The 19,439-nt window shown below is 31.1% G+C and overlaps 4 protein-coding genes across 4 annotated transcripts; 1 reads left to right on the top strand and 3 right to left on the bottom strand.

The window, feature by feature from the left end:
* On the bottom strand, positions 2,580-4,239 carry LOC104701980 (TMV resistance protein N-like). Its single transcript, XM_010417763.2, has 2 exons — positions 3,729-4,239; positions 2,580-3,605 (listed from the first exon to the last, which is right to left on the bottom strand). Exons 1-2 carry the CDS (start codon positions 4,190-4,192, stop codon positions 2,915-2,917), a joined length of 1,155 nt encoding a protein of 384 aa, XP_010416065.1. The 5' UTR covers positions 4,193-4,239; the 3' UTR covers positions 2,580-2,914.
* On the bottom strand, positions 5,898-8,027 carry LOC104704846 (disease resistance protein RML1B-like). Its single transcript, XM_019227121.1, has 3 exons — positions 7,560-8,027; positions 7,175-7,470; positions 5,898-6,788 (listed from the first exon to the last, which is right to left on the bottom strand). Exons 1-3 carry the CDS (start codon positions 8,025-8,027, stop codon positions 6,029-6,031), a joined length of 1,524 nt encoding a protein of 507 aa, XP_019082666.1. The 3' UTR covers positions 5,898-6,028.
* Positions 8,049-9,108, bottom strand: LOC109125657 (toll/interleukin-1 receptor-like protein). Its single transcript, XM_019227778.1, has one exon. It carries the CDS (start codon positions 9,074-9,076, stop codon positions 8,393-8,395), a length of 684 nt encoding a protein of 227 aa, XP_019083323.1. The 5' UTR covers positions 9,077-9,108; the 3' UTR covers positions 8,049-8,392.
* LOC104701979 (FBD-associated F-box protein At3g49020-like) lies at positions 13,965-16,119 on the top strand. The gene is made up of 4 exons (XM_010417762.1): positions 13,965-14,175; positions 14,284-15,154; positions 15,239-15,373; positions 15,477-16,119. Exons 1-4 carry the CDS (start codon positions 14,162-14,164, stop codon positions 15,786-15,788), a joined length of 1,332 nt encoding a protein of 443 aa, XP_010416064.1. The 5' UTR covers positions 13,965-14,161; the 3' UTR covers positions 15,789-16,119.

Here is a 19,439-nt window from a genome sequence, read left to right as displayed (position 1 = left end):
ATATATATATATATATATATATATATAGCATTGACAATTTCATGTAATTTTATAGAATACTAAGGGTGAACAATAAATTGGGTACGGAACTCTCTAGTGACGACACGTCAGCTTTTTTCTCCATAATGTTTCTCTTTTAATATATAGGGGATTTTAGTTTTTAAATTTTCAATTTTGTTTTTAGTTTTTGAATTTTGTTAACCCATATATATATATGTGAGTTAGGAAAGTCTCGCCTGAAAAAAGTGAAAAATTGAACAGCTGTAGATTTTAAAACTGTTTTTGGTTTTAGATTTTCCACTTTCAAGCTAATAAAGATTATGAAAAATTTGGTTTTCCTAAACAATAGAGAATCCAAATTTTGATGGTTTTTTTGTCTATTTTCAAAGAAAAACAAAAATCTATGTTTTATTAGTTTTTCATTTTTAATCGACTTGATTTTTTTCTCCTATTTTTATTTTCTTAATAAGTTTTAACACAAAATCTAAAAACTATAAACCAAAATCTAGAATCTAAAAACCAAAAACTAGAATTCAAAAATCACCTCTAATATTCATGACCTCTCTAATATTTGGTTTTTGGATTTTTAGTGAAAATTATTGAGAAACTCCTAGAATCAGATTCCCTATTTTGAAGGGAATCTATTTTCACAAATGAGATTAGATGAGATTAGTTATATTATTCCATCTAACGGTTTAAAATTATTAATAGTCCCAACAGTTGCAGGTTTTTTCTTTCAAATAATGTGTCTCTTTGTCATATCCCCATCTTTCAAAAATCGCACATATTAATTTTTGCATCTCTTCGTCGTACCCCCATCTTTCAAAAATCGCACCTATTAATTTTTCACCTTTTTGTTTCACACCTCTATGTTTTACATCTTTATATTTTACACCTCTTTGTTTATTATATATAAACTTTTATGGACTACAAAAACAAGTTTCGTATTTATTGTTTTCTGAGTATTTTTTTTGTTTTTTCAAGTTTTTTGAGTATTTTTAAAATTTACAAGTTAATAAATAAAATCAAAAAATTATTTTCTTGGAGTGTTTTTTAATTAACCTGCATCAATCTTCAATTCAAGGTATTTTTATATTTGTGTTGCGTTGTAATAGATATGGATATATTTATGGAACTCACCGAACCAATGACAAAAGCTTACGAATGAACCTGTTAGTGTATACTTATGAATGTGTTAGTGTCCATTCGGTTAAATACGAATAAAGTTAATTTCTTCTCTGTTAGATTAATATTATTATACGTGTGGTCATATAGTTCACAAAAAGTATAATATTAATGATCTATAAAGACATAAATCTTCAAAGATACAAAGTTTTTTTCATTCTTTTTTTGTATTGTCCTGTTTCTAAAAAACTCATTTTTGGGGGTCAACTTTAATACGACGGATGAGATTATTTCTATTATATCATCTATCGTTTTAGAATTATTATTGATCCCAACAAATGCAAGTTTGTTTCTTCCAATAATCGTGTTTCTTCGTCGTACCCCCATCTTTCAAAAATCGCACCTATTAATTTTTACACTTTTTTGTTTCACACCTCTCTATGTTTGACAACTCTGTATTTTACATCTCTTTGTTCATTATATATAGATTTTTATGGACTATTAAAACAAATTTCGATTTTATTGTTTTCTGAATATTATTTGAATTTTAAACTTACAAATTAATAAATAAAATAAAAGAATTGATTTATTGGAGTGTTTTTTTAATTTTTATATATAATAGCAAACCCACTTTTAAGGGTCAATTGAGATTGTTTTTATCTCATCTACCGGTTAGATTTTTTAATGATCTCAAAAGTTGCAATGTTTTGATCCAACAGTTGTGTTTCTTCGTTGTACCCCTAGCTTTCAATGTTTTCACACATTTTTGTTTCACATCTTTTTATTTCACACCTCTTAGTTTTCACACCTCTGTATTTATATATATATATATATATATATATATATATATACAGATTTTTATGGACTATGAAAATAGTTTTTGTTTTTTTGGGTATTGTTTCACACCTCCAAGTTTAAAAAATTATGAGTATTATTTTCTTTCAATTTTTTAATCAACATTGATTCACTCATGTTTGTTAAAATTTGGATTGTTTTATTTATTGACTTATTCATCTAACTTTTGTTTGGTGTCATTTTCCATCTAATACTCACATTGATCATATCTTCCAAATATTAATTTAGGTAATTGATTGTGATTTATAATTTTTCAGAGATTTATCTTTTTAGTCAATTTGGTTGGTTGCAGGTTTGCAGCTACGAGCTCTTTTTCCATGCTTCTCTTATTATTATTATTTTTAAATTTAGATAGAATAATAATTTAAATTTTGTTTTATGTGAATATCTTTTAAAATTGATTATCTGAGTATGATTCAACAAGTCTTAATTCATATATCTTTAACATTATTATTGTCACTGAATCAATTTTTATATATACAACAAAAAATTTATTTAATTAATTTGGTTGATTTATCTTAGCCATTATTTCTGACTTTTATACTATACAATTAAATAATTACCATAAAGTTTCCATTCGAAACGTGAAATTAATAATGTTAATCAAGTTTTCACTTTTATTTATGTGCGGCAACGCACGGGCCATAAACTCATTGTCCAAAAAAATAAAAATTAACCCATAAACAAACTTAAACCCAAAAGGAAAAGACCCAAAAAAAAAGAACACCATGGAACTTTTACTAGACAGACAACCAAAATAAAAACGTTACAACCAAAAATAAAATTCAAAGAGGAAGGGAGAGCGATGAATCCTCTTGCCGGATAGGAAAAGAGCCGGTCTCTCTAATCGTGAAGAGTTAACCTGTGGCTTAGTAGTAGCAGTAAGGTCCAATAGGTAGCAGCTAGCGGATAAATAACTTAGTTAAATTGATTCTCACAGTTTCTCATAACCAGCACATCTACTACTTAGACAACCAAAACAGTCCGTGACAAAATCCTTTGCTCGCGAAGCCGACTCAATTGCAGCAACGATGTCTCTCTTTTTAAAGGCGAATGTTCTTCGCAAGAGGTCACAAAGTTTCTCGCATCTCAAATCCTCTACTTCGTAGACAACCTTTATACCATAAGAAATTAACAGCTGCCTGTCTTGTGTAGTGATGACAACAAGACTCCCCCGACCAAAACCGGTGAAATCCTCTGCTAGAGCATCTAACTGTTCAACCTTATCGACGTCGTCTGCTACTAACAGAACCTTTTGTCTGTTGAAACTTCGTTTGCTCGTCAAGTACGCTCCTTCAGTATTTTCCAGAAACTCGTCGTGTAGATGCGCTAAGTGGCGATCCTTGAAAACCCTTTTCACGTTTCCCAAGTAACAGTGGGTTTCAAAGTGTTGACGCCATGTCTGGTAAACATGTTTAGCTAGAGCCGATCTACCGTTTCCTCCACTTGCCCAAATCCCAATCACTCTCACAGGTTTCTTAGAATTCAAATCCACTAACCGGTTAAGTTTCTTCATGTGTCTCTCAATCCCCACTATCTTCCCCCCATTGCTTAATCTTGTAAATATCATCAGCTTTTCTGATATCGTGTCAACAGTTGCGTCCACCAGCTTCGAGTCATTGTTCCTACAGACACAGAGACAGAGCAAAAAAAAATCGAAACTTTAGCATCCATTTCAAATAAAAATTCAATCTTTCCACTAAAAATAAAAATCCAATTTTTATCATCATCAAGTTCGGAAATTTCACCATTTCGATGAACACTGGCCGGAGATATTAGCCAAACCCTCCAATGCTTTCCTCCATGAAAGCACTTTCTCGGGATCTTTTTCTCTAGCCTCGTGCTTCTTGAATTGTTCAACGGCGTCTCCGATCTGCCTCCTGACATGAAACGGATCCACGCCGTAGAAGATGGGCATCACGGTGATGGAACCGTTATTCACGTAATCCATAATCTTGACGAGCTCGTCGAGACACCAAGGAGACGCAGCGTAGTGGGCGGAGACCACAACGATGGCGAATCTCGACTCCTCGATGGCGCGTTGGAGCTCCGGAGAAATCCTCTGGCCATCCTGGAGCTCCTTGTCGTCTTTGAAAGTTCGAATGCCCCTTCGTTCCAGTTCTTTGTAGAGAAAGCTTACGAAGTTGGCGCGAGTGTCGATCCCTCTAAAACTTAGAAACACATCGTACTTAGGAGGAGTAGCACTAGACATTTTTGATCTCTTGATTCTCTCTCTTTCTCTATATGAGTATGTCTATGAGAGAGTATGGGATGATATAAATAAAATAACTCCTGGAGTGGGCTTTATATAAGCAGCAAGTAGAGGAGTTTGAGCAAAGACTCTTCCTAGTCAATAAGTGTATTTCCTGGCATTTTCTTTTTTTTCCTTTTCTTTCTGTTGATTAGCTTTTGTCAGCTTCTGTTTCGTTGAACTACTCAGAAAGAGGTGGATTGTTTTGTAATAGGAAAAGAGATGTGCAGCCAAAACAAGAAAATGAGCATGAATAATTGAATACAGTAACATTACCCAATGAAATTATCATTTTATCCTTAGTTTGACTAGTTAGGAAATTTAAGCATCTGTTTAGTTAGCGATTGGACGAATGAAAAAATGGTTTATAGACAGAGAGAGAAAGATTTTGACCAAAAAAAANAAAGAAAGACAGAGAGAGAAAGATTATGGCCGTGGATTTGAAATTATAGTTTTAATTTTAAAATTTTGGATTTTGGTTTTTAGTTTCTGAATTTTGTTATTAAAAAAAAAACAAGAAAAAAGTCTCGTTTGAAAAATGTGAAAATGGCTGTGGATTTTAGAGCTGTTTTTGGTTTTAGATTTTCCAAAACTCAAGGCCAATCAAAATTATAAAAGAATTGGTTTTCCTATATAATAGGGAATCCAGATTTGATAGTTTTTGTCAATTTTCATTAAAAAAACTAAAATCTATGTTTTACTACAATAGTTTTTTTATTTTTAATCGTGATTTGATTTTTTTCTATTTTTGTTTTTTTAAAATAAATTTTAACAAAAAAAACTAAAATTATAAACCAAAATCTAGAATCTAAAAACCAAATACTAGAATTTAAAAAACCACTTAAAAACTTGTAAACATTCATGAACTCTAATATTTGGTTTTTGGATTTTTAGTGAAAATTAATCAACTCTTATAAGTTTGAATAACGGCCGCTATAAACTGTTTGACAAATAAAAGTATTTACAAATTATCCTGTTAATGGAAGTTGTTGACTTAAGATTTGAAAATCTTTTTATAGAAATAAATAATTTAGATTCAGATGGTTGGTGGAGCAGAGAGGTTAAAAATAAAAATAAAGTTTACAACCACTATTGATTTATATCCTCTCTTATATTTTTAAAACAAATAGCTAAAAGTTGATTTACATTTTAACCATCAACTTTTTTTACTATTTAAACCCCTTGGTCAGCTTACTAATAATGGTAGTCCCTTATTTTAATTTAGCTGACATATTATTCTCATTTCTTCACAAATACAGTATCTTTTAGTTTCCGAGAAACATGGACATAAGAGCATGTGCATATGTTTGTCGGCTGATTCAGTTTCATTCGTATTTTAGTCAGTTATCTCAAATTTGTTCAGCTTGATTCATATTTTTTCCCCCCAAACAATTCACATGAGTTGGCGATTGGATCTTCCAAGTACCCAAAAAAGCAGATGAGACTGGGAAGAGAGTTTCTCATTTTCATATGTGTCTCCCGCATTACATTTTATTGGACATATCGAACATAAGAACTACCCCAATACTCAATTATATTGTACAGACAAATCTTTTTAAAAATGGTGTCTTCTTTATTTCTTTCAAGGGATAACAGTATTACAAACAACTGGCACATCCAGATGTAAAAAGAATGTCTAAACAAGTTAAAAACTAAAGAACGAACAAACAAACAAATCAATTTAATATTCCTGGTTCTAAACAATATTAGTATAACCAAGAAAAACAACAACTTATTTGACCTAAATCTAAACTTTGTATCTAAAAGAATTTGCCTTTTAAAATCAAATGAGTCTAACTAAAGACTATATACTATTGCATTGATCCTTTGTCTAAGTTGGCCTTTGTCACACAACAGAGTGAATATATTTTTCAAGGTGATAAAAAAATAACCTGAAATATACATGGCTCCATATGTAGAGTGGTCGAAACCAACAGGATCGTCTCTTTGTTTGAAGGCATCTGACCTAAAGAGCTGACGAACTTCGTAGCATCTCAAGAGTTCCACTTCGTACACACTTCTCACTACTGATGATTTAAGCAATTGCCTATCTTGTGTTGTTATGATGATTCTGCTCCCTGGACCAAACCAGTTAAATTCTTCAGCAAGTGCATCAAACTGTTCGATCTTGTCTACGTCGTTCGCCACAAGAAGAACCTTCTTGTTCCTTAGCCTTGCTTTGATCGTCTTAAGACACATACGAAAGCTCTTTGTTGTCAAACCTTCTCCTTGCATCTTCGAAAGAAGCTCATCCTGTAAATGGGATTTCCGGCAATGTTGCGAAATCCGTCTCACGTCCTCGAGAAAACAATGAGCTTCGAAGTGATGTTTGATGTTTTGGTAAACGTGGCTAGCCAGTGCTGATCTACCAATGCTTCCTCTTCCCCAAATCCCAATTACTCGAACATCTTCATTGGAATTCAGATCAAGTCGTGGATACAACTCTCTCATGTGTTGGTCGATCCCAACTAAGACATTATCATTGCTTGGTGTTTCTGAGAACAACTTGTTTGATATTTGCTCAGTAATTTCTTCGACCAGCTTCGAGTCATCTTCCCTAAAACATAAACATATTAAGACCAAGATTCAAACTTTGAGAAACAGAAGACAAAGATCCAAACTTTGATATAGACGGAGACAAAAGATCCTAACTTTGAGACACAGAGACAAAGATCTTAACTTTTAGAAACAGAGACAAAGATCCTAACTCTGAGAGACAGAGACAAAGATCCTAACTCTGAGAGACAGAGACAAAAGATCCTAACTTTGAGACACATAGACAAAGATCCTAACTTTTAGAAACAGAGACAACGATCCTAACTTTGAAACGAATGCGCTACTTTGAGACACAGAGAAAAACAAATCGAAATTTTGAGAAACGATTCAACAGATCCCAAATTGTATTTTGTTCGAGCCCGATTCATAGGTTTTGGAGATTTATACCAATCCTTTGAACACTCGCCGGAGAGACTAGCCAATTTGGTCAACGCTTCCCTCCACGATTTGACTTTTTCTTTGCTTTCTCTCTTCTCATGCTTCTTGAACTGTTTCAAGACAACTCCGATCTGTCTCCTCACAGCTGAAGGATCGATCTCATAGAAAATGGGTATCACAGTGAGCAAACCCAGTTTCTGGAGTTTCAAAATCTCCCTTAGCTCTTCAAGACACCAAGGCGAAGCAGGGTAGTTCACAGAGACCACCACGACCGCGATCCTCGACCCTTTGATTGCTTGGAGAAGCTCCNATACATGGCTCCATATGTAGAGTGGTCGAAACCAACAGGATCGTCTCTTTGTTTGAAGGCATCTGACCTAAAGAGCTGACGAACTTCGTAGCATCTCAAGAGTTCCACTTCGTACACACTTCTCACTACTGATGATTTAAGCAATTGCCTATCTTGTGTTGTTATGATGATTCTGCTCCCTGGACCAAACCAGTTAAATTCTTCAGCAAGTGCATCAAACTGTTCGATCTTGTCTACGTCGTTCGCCACAAGAAGAACCTTCTTGTTCCTTAGCCTTGCTTTGATCGTCTTAAGACACATACGAAAGCTCTTTGTTGTCAAACCTTCTCCTTGCATCTTCGAAAGAAGCTCATCCTGTAAATGGGATTTACGGCAATGTTGCGAAATCCGTCTCACGTCCTCGAGAAAACAATGAGCTTCGAAGTGATGTTTGATGTTTTGGTAAACGTGGCTAGCCAGTGCTGATCTACCAATGCTTCCTCTTCCCCAAATCCCAATTACTCGAACATCTTCATTGGAATTCAGATCAAGTCGTGGATACAACTCTCTCATGTGTTGGTCGATCCCAACTAAGACATTATCATTGCTTGGTGTTTCTGAGAACAACTTGTTTGATATTTGCTCAGTAATTTCTTCGACCAGCTTCGAGTCATCTTCCCTAAAACATAAACATATTAAGACCAAGATTCAAACTTTGAGAAACAGAAGACAAAGATCCAAACTTTGATATAGACGGAGACAAAAGATCCTAACTTTGAGACACAGAGACAAAGATCTTAACTTTTAGAAACAGAGACAAAGATCCTAACTCTGAGAGACAGAGACAAAGATCCTAACTCTGAGAGACAGAGACAAAAGATCCTAACTTTGAGACACATAGACAAAGATCCTAACTTTTAGAAACAGAGACAACGATCCTAACTTTGAAACGAATGCGCTACTTTGAGACACAGAGAAAAACAAATCGAAATTTTGAGAAACGATTCAACAGATCCCAAATTGTATTTTGTTCGAGCCCGATTCATAGGTTTTGGAGATTTATACCAATCCTTTGAACACTCGCCGGAGAGACTAGCCAATTTGGTCAACGCTTCCCTCCACGATTTGACTTTTTCTTTGCTTTCTCTCTTCTCATGCTTCTTGAACTGTTTCAAGACAACTCCGATCTGTCTCCTCACAGCTGAAGGATCGATCTCATAGAAAATGGGTATCACAGTGAGCAAACCCAGTTTCTGGAGTTTCAAAATCTCCCTTAGCTCTTCAAGACACCAAGGCGAAGCAGGGTAGTTCACAGAGACCACCACGACCGCGATCCTCGACCCTTTGATTGCTTGGAGAAGCTCCGGCGAAATCGGACGGCCTCTCTCCAGTTCCTTGTCGTCTTTAAAAGTTCGGATCCGTTTTGATTCCAACTCCCTGTAGAGAAAACTGACGAAGCTCTTGCGAGTATCCGCGCCTCTGAAGCTTAGGAAAACGTCGTATCTCTGAGGAGTGAATGAAGAAGAAGACGAAGAGGATAAAGATAGTGACCTGGAATCGAATATTCGTAAAGAATTAACATTTTTCTTAAAACACAATAAGTTTTTTAAGATCTTGTTCATTTTTTAATTTGTTTTACTCTCTTTATGGGGCTTTTGAGTTTGAAAGCATTTAGCAAGTGTATTGAAAAGGAGTAACGCATTGAGTCTGAATTTATAAGGTGAAGAAGAAAGACAACAACTTTACGTACGGTGAGGAAATTTACCAATTTCGGGGAAACTATTATGTGACTTTTTGGTGTTTTCTTCTCTTTAGTTTGATAAAAAAATTAGTGTAAAAACTAGATATAAGAATATCCTATATTATTCATTAGATATACTTAAAATTTAGCTATTAATTTATAATATAGTACAGCGCCGCCCATTCTGAGTTTGAGGCTGCTTAGCTAAGAAGAAGTTGAGTTTAATTTTATGTGGTGTATGCACAATGCTTGATCATTTCTTGGAAACTTAATAATAATGAACACATTATACATATATAATTATATATATATATATACACATATACACATATATGAGCTAATTCAAATAAGAAAGAGATGTAAACCACAAACAGATAAGATGTTCGTTATATTTGATTTGTATGGCTTGATCGAAGGCATGGTGACATGATCCATGACGCATACCGTACAACCCTTCTAGATTTCACGTGAAATTTACGCTTAAAAACCGAGTTTATCATTTATTAATCAACAGAGAATTATACTACACTACCTTGAGAGACATGTTTACGTGTAAATACCAGTATAATAACCATCCCAAAGTTTGAAAAACATTATTCTTCCGAGTTCCGATCAAAATCTTGGATTTGTTAATTTATTGTCCAAATAGCGATCGATGTACGTAATCATATATGCCAAAGTAGATTATTTAATTTTTGTATAAAACATGCAACGTCATAGACAAGATACTTGAGATTTTGTGTACTTTGATTGTAGCTTAGTAGAATTAATTAAAAAAAAAAAAGGTTTTGTTTGCTGAAAGTAAATTAATTCGCCGTTGAAAGGTTCCAACATATTTTATACGTAATTGTTGTGCAGAAAATGTTAGTCATTGAGTTTGTAACGCACGTAACGTATGCTACTATACTTTACCGAGTCATATGTTCGTCGAGTCTGTACAGTTATCCCGACCAAATATACATTTTGTCATTTTTCTATACCAAATTCTTCTTGTTTTACTCAATAAAGAAGTCAAATACACTTTCTTCTTCCTTTTGTCATGGTATATTGTTTCCTTGTTCAACAGCAAGAGTCAGACCTATTACAAATTTATAAGAAGAAAGAGTCATAGGCTAAACATTTGATCAGAATTTTATTGATTTGAAAAGTAGATAAAGTTGTAAATTATCTCTATAAAATTTCTTACTAAGTTTTGTAGACTGAAACTGTAAAGAGAGATCCAAAGTAGGGATTCAAAATTAAGCAAAAAAATCTATATATAATAGCAATTTAAATAAATGCCACCAAAAATTATGTTTTTTTTCAATCGTACATTTCGGATAATTTTCCAAAAAATATGTAAAAATTCTAATTGTATGTTTTACGAAAAGTTGCGGGTTCATTGTAACGGTTTTTTTTGTGTAAAATTGCAACAATTCATTATAGAGTTGTGTTTTCGAATATTCGTATATTTTGAAATCTATATATATTTGTTTGTTTGAACTAATTTCATTTTTTTTGCCACTACACAAAATAATATAAAATTTCAATTTCAACAGTTTTTACGACATTCTAAATTATTCACTAGCATTCATTCTTTTATAAGTAAAAAAATTCCTCCAATTCTTGATTTAACAAAAGATTTTTCGGAATGATGAATCTAATTTACAACTTTTATTTAATTTTAAATACAAACAATTAATAAAAATACATAGAGTTTTTTTCCAAGAGTTCGATGGATTATATAGTGAGTTTCTGGATTTGACTTTTGAATATATGGTAATAAAGATGTCTTCTATTTAAAAGCAGTTTATATGAGTTACATACATCGAAATTTAGATGCTGCATTAACATTACTATAAAGTCTAGATCTGAAAAAATATCCTCAAGCTATATGGCTATTTTGTATATTTTTCATTTGTGTCGGACGCTTTAATTGTAATTTACGTGAAATGAATTGTTTTAAATGGTATTCTTTTCCAGCTAAAATTTTAACTGTTAGAAGAAAAGCAATAATTATGATTCATCACTTCAATATAAAATGAAGACTTTTTCGTTGAGTAAATTTTTTATATTTATTTTTTAAAAATTCACACAGTTGCGTCTGTTCATTTTAGAGTTGTGTATTTTACCATAAAATATCTATATTATATCTATATATATATTTAATATTTATACAATAAAAATCTATATAAGAATAACAATCTAAATAAATACAAGTAAAAAACTAACGATTTCATTAAATAGATTGTTATTCTTATATAGATTTTTATTGTATAAATATTAAATATATATACCTTTCGTTAGATTTTTACTGGTATTTATTTCGTCGTACATTTTCGTCAAATAATTAAAAAATATATATATATATATATAAGATTGCGTCTGTTCATTGTAGAATTATGTCTTTTACCATAAAAGAAATTCATATAGAGGCTTTTATTTGTTGTAGAGTTATGTTTTTTCATCATATCTTATTTACAAATTTTCATTCCAATAGTTATGTTTATCTAAATGGTTATGTCTATTGAATTATATATATATATATATATATATATATATATATATTTATATTTGTATTTTTTTAGATACTAACAAATCAATGAATCATTGTTCGCTGACACAAATTTTTCGTTTCATGCTGAATCTAAATAATATAAATTTTAATATTCAATATCCAACATTATTCTATAATCCAACTAAATATTTTAGAAATGATTATAGTAATATAGAAATATAATCAACTTTAATTATGTAAGATATGTGTTTTAATCGTAACTTTTCATAAAGTATGTGTTTTTTAAAGATTTAACTATTTCATCTTTTATTTTTAGAAGTTGTGTATTTTTATTATAATTATTGGTTGATAAATTTTCACTGAAGATGATTTTTTTTTAATTATTTTATCAGAAGCTGCACTTACTTATTATAATCGTTCGTTTGATATTCTCACTTAGGATCACTTCGTCATAATATATGTTTATGAGTAATATAAATATCAATAATTGTTATGATGCTTATATACTCTTTACAATAATTTTCATACAATATCTTATACTGATAATATATCTAAATTATAACTAAAATTGCTTCGATTTATTATGACTTTTCATTTGATTCTTTTTGTTATATATTTTTTTTATTATAAGTTTTTATTTTGATAGTTATGTTTTCTAAACTCACCATTATATATATTTAATATTTATGTAGCCTTACTTATTATTTTCTTCTTTTAAAATAATTTTTTATTGTTTATTTAATATATATTTTCAAATAATTTTATAATAAATAATTTTAAATTTTAAATTTAATTTAACTTGTTTTGAAATATTTTTACTCGACATTGCTGTAGTATGAGTCCTGGTGTCCAAAATAGAAAATGAATAAGTGAGGTTTTGTTATTTCGTCTAACTTTCGAATAACTGAAATTGGCCCCAATGAGCAAGAGTTTTGGTGGCCAGCCGAGAAGTTTTATACATTTTCATGACAATGTGTATCATATAAGTTATAACTTATATCTAAACTTAAAAATATTTTGTAATAATTTAGAGACAATTAGCACTTTCTTTATTATTTAAGAAAATAAAATTGTGTACTATTCATCATAATATATATTATTATATACTTTTTAATTTATTTTATTATTTAATAAAATTTACATATTTCGATTAACAAAAAAATACAAACACACCAGATTATAATTGTTATTTTTTTTTAATTTTGTAATTTATTTCAAACAGTCCTAATCTAAAAATCTATATATACGTTTTTGGATACATTTAGCAAATAAATCATGAAGTTGAAACCTATTTACAAGCATGCCATTGACATTAAATAATCAATTTAATAAATTAATTAATTCTATCTATGTTCGATTTTTTTTATAGAAACTAAGTGTTTTAAAAGGTAACAAACATAATTGCAAATGTATACAAATTTTATTTTCTTATTTTATAAGGAGGTGAATGAAGAGGTTCACCCCTAGGGGTAAATCCAAGCATTGTTTCTTACTTGATAACAATTTGAAAAATTGATTTGATAAAAAGTGACTTTTAGCCTCACATACTATATTTTACTTTCACGGGTTTCGTAAGATGAGTTTTTGTGGATTAAAAATCTTTGAACATGTTGCGTGATCCGCCTATCATGGCAGGTTTGGACTATAGAACCAACACTAAAATTATTAGTTTATTTTATATACTATAGATTTGTAGTCATAGTTTGGAAAATTAACTTGTAAATTATTAAATATATGAGCTACAAAATATTATAAATACTACAACACATTCTTAATATTCCAAAAAAAAATTGTATACACATAAAAATATACACTAACATACCATATAAGCATATACCTCTCTTTAATTATATAAAACAAATCTAATTGTTTTAAAATTTTATATTCTATCTAATAACATATTTAATGTAATTATGTTCTAAACTATATAAAACGTAAGAAGAAGAAAAAAAAATTTAAACAAAATTATAAATTAATTAGATAAAATTTAATTAATTGGAAATTTGAAAACTAAATAAATTAAAATTAATTGGAAATTTGAAAACTAAATAAATTAAAAATTATTATTTAAAATACCATAATTTATAATTTAGTCTGTGGAAACGTAGTAAATAAATAAAACTCGAGACAAAACCAAGAAACTTGAACAAAATTTCTCAATCGACTATATTGGGCCTCAACGATATATATTGGGCCACAACGGTGACCAAACAAACCCATTTAAAAGCACTTTTTTCACTGTTCTCATCTTCTTCTTCTCCTCCAGATTCTATTCTTAAAAGCTCACTCTGTTAGGGTTTCGTGGCTCGCTAATCCTTTTATTAGTTTCACAAACCCAATAGAATAGTTTCTGAAGCTGAATCTCTCTCGTCACCATGATCACATGATCATATCTAAGCTCTAATTGGATTCGCGTGTTCGCAATTTGACGGATTTTGTACCAAATTGCTGTCTCTCTGTTCAGAAAGAATGGAACAAAAACGGTATTCTTCTCCCTTTCTTTATTTCCCTTCTCATTGTTTTCATTACACTTAACTTTGAACCCCTTCAAGTCTTTTTTGTTCTTTTTGTTTTTATTTTTATTTTTACAGCAAAATCGGTGGTGAAGTTTTTAATAGTCGAGGTGTTGCGAACAAGGACAGGATCAGTGAGTTGCCTGAAGAATTACTTCTGCACATATTGTCTTCACTTCCGACAGTAATTGCTATAACCACTAGTGTTCTGTCTAAACGGTGGAAGTCTCTTTGGAAGGTGTTGCCAAATCTCAATTTTTATTCTGGCTATCGCCATACATCTTCAGATAATATTTGCAGTTCTTTAATTCTACATAAAGCTCCGGTCCTAGAGAGTTTGTATTTGGGATTTGGAGATGAGAGTGATGCTTCGGATGTTGGGATATGGATTGGAATTGCTTTTGCACGCGATCTGCGCAAATTGGTACTCAGTTTTCCATGTTATGATGACGACTCAGTAAGATTTCCGAGTTCTTTGTGTTGTTGTAGTAACACACTAGAGAGCTTGAAACTCAAGTTTTCAATTTTTCTAGACCTTCCTTCTCGGGTCTGTTTCAACTCCCTTAGAGAGTTGCATCTTTACTATACACTATTCAAAGACGAGGAATCTGTTTCAAACCTTTTATGCGGCTGCCCTAGACTTGAAGATTTGGTGTTGCATCGGATAAGAAATAACAATGTGGAAACTTTAACTATTGCGGTGCCATCGTTACAGAGACTAACCATTGAAGATGATCACTATGGAGGTGATGGTGGCTATGTGATAAAAGCTCCTTCTTTGAAATACTTTAACATCGATGGGTTCAATAGGATTGGATTTTGTCTGATTCAGAATGCGCCAGAGCTGGTGGATGCAATAATCACCAACGTTTTTGATATAACCAATGAGAAAATGCTGGAACCTCTAACTTCAGCCAAACGCCTTTCCTTAGACTTATCACCCTTAAAGGTAATATTTAGATTTTAAGTTTTTATCTCTGCAACTTGGCTAACATTATTTTGTGTACTACTAATGTTGTCTGATGATGCACAGATTAAGTATCCTACTGGTAAAATCTTCTATCGGCTTCTATTTTTGGAGCTGCATACAAACAAAGAAGAGTGGTGTAATCTTCTTTCGCTCATGCTCGATAGTTCTCCTAAATTACAAATCCTCAAGCTCATTGACGTAAGCCATTTCATATTTAGTCAGCTACTCTTTTTTTTTTTGGTTTTCCAGTGCTCTTTTGAGGTATATTGATGATCTTAAAAATATTACATTGATATCTCAGTCAAAGTGGTATATTAATAAAGATAATCTGGTGGACCGGAGATGGAATCAACCGAAATGTGTACCAGAATGTTTGTTGTTCCATCTTGAGACATTCGAATGGACAAGATACAGATGGCAACTAGAAGATGAGAAAGAAGTGGCTACATACATCCTCAAGAACGCAAGACGCCTGAAGAAAGCAACTCTCTCCACAAAATCCATCGAACCTAACGAGCTCGAGAAGTTGGAAAAGAGACGTGAGATGCTCAATGAGTTGGCTAATGTGGTTAGGGCCTCAAACTCATGTCACCTCGTGTGTGAAGCTGATTGATACCTACTCTTCTAGTTAATTGTTGTTCCATCTTGAAACATTTTTTGGAGAGGATACGGATAGCAACTAGAAGATGAGAAAGAAGTGGCTACCTACATTCTAAAGAACGCTAGACGCTTGAAGAAAGCAACTCTCCACAAAACCCATCCAATCTAGAAAGCTCGTGGAGTTGTAAAAGAGATGTGAGATGCTGAACGAGTTGATTATTGTGGCTAGGGCTTCAAATTCATGTCACCTCGTGTGTGAAGCTGATGTAATGGGTAGGATATTTTTCTTTTCAAGTACGATTTCTATTTTGTGGATTTAATTATAAAACTAGTAGGATATTATTTTATTATTATATTATTAAAATATCTACAATTTCGTCTTATATAAAAATCGTAGATATTTAGGTTCATTGAGCATATTATTACCTTAAATTGCAGAAGTAAATTACTGAATCTAATCACCTTAGTCTATTAATCTGAAGCAAATCGTAGTCTCTATTCAACAAAAATGGAACAACATCAGTATGTTTCATTTATGTTTTCTTCGGATTCCATACGTTTCCACGGTTTTCTTAGTTGCAAGTAAATATCGATAATTGCTTGTGAACATTTGATCTATTTAACCGAATTTTTCATAAAATATCTTATATTTAATTATAATTGTTAAAAAATCTTATATTTATAATCCTTATTTTTTTTTTTGCATAGTTACCTTGACTTTTAATTTGATAATTTTTTTTACTTAAAACTCTTTTTGTCATACTAGATTATGAACCATGCATATTTCAGTGAAAATTATATATGATTAATTGGTGACAGTTATGAAATATTATCTTATAAAAAAATTTAAATTACTATTAATGCAAATTTTTTATTTCAGATACACACTTTTAAAAAATTATAAAATCAGTTGTGTTAAAAAAAAATTTTGATCCAAAAAATCCTGAATTTAATTGGACGTCGAAGTGAGGTAGATTGAACATTCAAACTGGTGACCTTGCATATACTAAACAATTTCTTTGACCACCAGACAAATGAAATATTTGTAGAATCATGAATTAATATCATTTTCTCATATTTAATTGGCTATCACCATCTATGTTTTCATTTTTTTCCACTGTTTTCTTACTAAACCATTTCTTATAAATATTTAACAATTTGTTTGTTTGAACAAAAGACTTGTGAAAAATATTTTGAGAAACTTCACATAGATTTTTAGTTGGAATTTTGAAAAAACATACTCTCCCTGTTTCAAAATATAAGATGTTTTGAGTGAAAGCACAAATATTAAGAAATGACTACTTTAAAAAAGTTCAACCAATTATAAACAAGACTGCATAAAAAAACAATAAAAAAATATAAAAGTAATCTAAAAATTGTCTAAAAAGTTGAAAACATCTTATATTATGAAACAAAGAAAAACCTCTAAAACATCCTATATTATGAAACGGATGGAGTATTTAAAAAACTCCTGTTTTAATATCAGTATGCATGATTTCATTCTCAGTTGCTGTTCTTCGATAGCTAAAAGAGAGCGTTAAAGATCCATACATATAAGTCCCTAGCCGGTTGCATCATAGGCGGCGTCTGATTCTTTACTCCTATGTTATTGAATCGAAATTGTAATTTGCCAAGGGAAGTTTGAGAAATGCTCTTTCCTTTGCGGCTTTGCATATTGAGGTATGAAAAGAAATGGTTATTTTATGCATGGGACAAAATAAGGTATTGCATGAAGAACGCGATTTACTGGACCAGACAACAAGCTTTTGTAGTCTTACTACATATCTTTATAATAATCGTTCACAACATCAAACACGTTGAGGAGTGGATAACTCTGGGCCTTCTTCAACGACATCTTCTGAAAGCATGAAATAAGGAGAATGAATACACAAACTGTTTCTTAGTTTTAGTTTATATCTCATATTTAAATGCTAGCTATAAAGAAAAACATAATACAAACCTTAAGTGATGACTCTATCTCGTCTCTAGCTTTATTCATCTTTCGATTGTATTCAATCATACGGATAATTTCTGAGGTATGAGAAAAAAAAAATGCAATCATGCAGAGAAACCGCGGCGAGAACCCATAGATCTCCCAACCTGCGCAACGACGGATCTCAAATTCAAATTGTAGACTTTCTATTCTGTTTGTTTAATTAAATAAATGGCCTGCGTTTTTGTATTATCTTTTTATATATACTGTTGGGCCCAATAAAGTGAAGTTTAGAATACACCGATGCAAGGAGAGTACTATGGACAATTACAATTACAATTACAATTACAATATATCTGTAAAGTTCTAGAAGTGTCTTGTAGGCTGCCAACTCTTAAAAAGATCTAAAGATTATATACAAAAAGCAAAAGAGTACGTTCCCAAAAATATTGAGAAAACTACAAAGTTATTTGAATTTTGTTAGGCGGACAATGGGATAAGGGGAAAAAGAAAATGATGCTCCAGTTCGGTTTATATACTTTACAACAGTTTAATGTATTATTCATTTATTTTGGGTCAATAATTATGTTTTTGAGTTTTTTTTCTCTAAAACAACGAATTTGATAACATATTATTGTTTGTTACCCGAGTAATTATCACGACGTGACGATCACTTCAATTATATAAAAAAAAACTAAGGAGCTAAACCTTTGACATTTTTATGATTAGGAAGACACTTATCACAATCAGTAATCACCTTCACAACCCTCGTATTGACATTTTGCAAATTCATTTGTTGACTTTGAGACCCTACATTATTTGTTGCCATCCATAATAAGTTTTTAAATCATTAATCATTAATATGGAATGCTAGCTAAACTAACAAAATCAATTATTAGCTAGAAATTACCTACCAAATAGACAAATTTATTTAGACATACTAATTTTTTTCTTCTTCTTCTTCTTCTTCCCATATGTCTATTTTTTTATTTGTATTTTTAATTTACTGTAACCAAATTTAGTAATAAAGCATTAGTGTATCTAAACTTAATTAAGGCAAAAGGCTATTTTAGACAGATAATAAAAATATTTTCACTAGCATATATGATCTAGCAACAAGCCAACAAGTAACATTTTTGTTTAATTATTCAACCAACATGGTACTATAATGTTGTCGGTTCAAACTGTTTCTTTTCCAAAAGCTTTAAATGTATGTCATAATTTTTCTTATGGCATCTGATAATAACTGAGTAATTAATTAGATCTCTGGACCATCATCTTTAACTTGTTTCATCTTTTTGACCATAGTTAAAAACAAAATAACTAATATCCATAAAACATAGTATCAAATTTCAAGATAATTTATGTGCTAATGCATAATTCAAATTTTTAATATTTATATAACCATTTCCCAATTTTCTATTGGATGTTTTTTTGGAGTGGATTTTAATAATAATATTATATTATTGTCTGAAAATAAAAATAAAAAAGTTGCGCGTCGTCACTCTCTGCTTCTTCTCTATTCAATCTATCTAATAAGCGGAGGAAACTCAAATTGTTACAGTTCACAAGTAATCTCTTCTTCAACCTCTCTCTCTCTCTTCCAATTTTTTTAAAGTTTCTCCCTTTCTTCTCTCTCTCTCTTTCTCTACGACAACTCCGTTAGACCCGTTCTGTGTTCTAATTTTATTCTTCTCTCTCGTTAGGGTTTTTTTTTTTTTTTTTTTTTTT

Source organism: Camelina sativa, chromosome 7 (genome assembly GCF_000633955.1).
Source record: "Camelina sativa cultivar DH55 chromosome 7, Cs, whole genome shotgun sequence".
NCBI classification, from domain to species: Eukaryota; Viridiplantae; Streptophyta; class Magnoliopsida; order Brassicales; family Brassicaceae; genus Camelina; species Camelina sativa.
The sequence above is the reverse complement of the archived record's forward strand: the minus strand, read 5'-3'. Positions and strand labels throughout refer to the sequence as shown.

Coding starts and splice junctions, on each gene's coding strand:
- LOC104701980 (XM_010417763.2), bottom strand. CDS start 4,192: ATGTCTAGTGCTACTCCTCCTAAGTACGATGTGTTTCTAAGTTTTAGA. Junction 3,606..3,728: donor GGCCAGTGTTCATCGAAATG/GTGAAATTTCCG, acceptor CTGTGTCTGTAG/GAACAATGACTCGAAGCTGG.
- LOC109125657 (XM_019227778.1), bottom strand. CDS start 9,076: ATGAACAAGATCTTAAAAAACTTATTGTGTTTTAAGAAAAATGTTAAT.
- LOC104704846 (XM_019227121.1), bottom strand. CDS start 8,027: ATGAGAGAGTTGTATCCACGACTTGATCTGAATTCCAATGAAGATGTT. Junction 6,789..7,174: donor GGCGAGTGTTCAAAGGATTG/GTATAAATCTCC, acceptor TTTATGTTTTAG/GGAAGATGACTCGAAGCTGG.
- LOC104701979 (XM_010417762.1), top strand. Junction 15,155..15,238: donor TAGACTTATCACCCTTAAAG/GTAATATTTAGA, acceptor GATGATGCACAG/ATTAAGTATCCTACTGGTAA. Junction 15,374..15,476: donor AAATCCTCAAGCTCATTGAC/GTAAGCCATTTC, acceptor TTGATATCTCAG/TCAAAGTGGTATATTAATAA.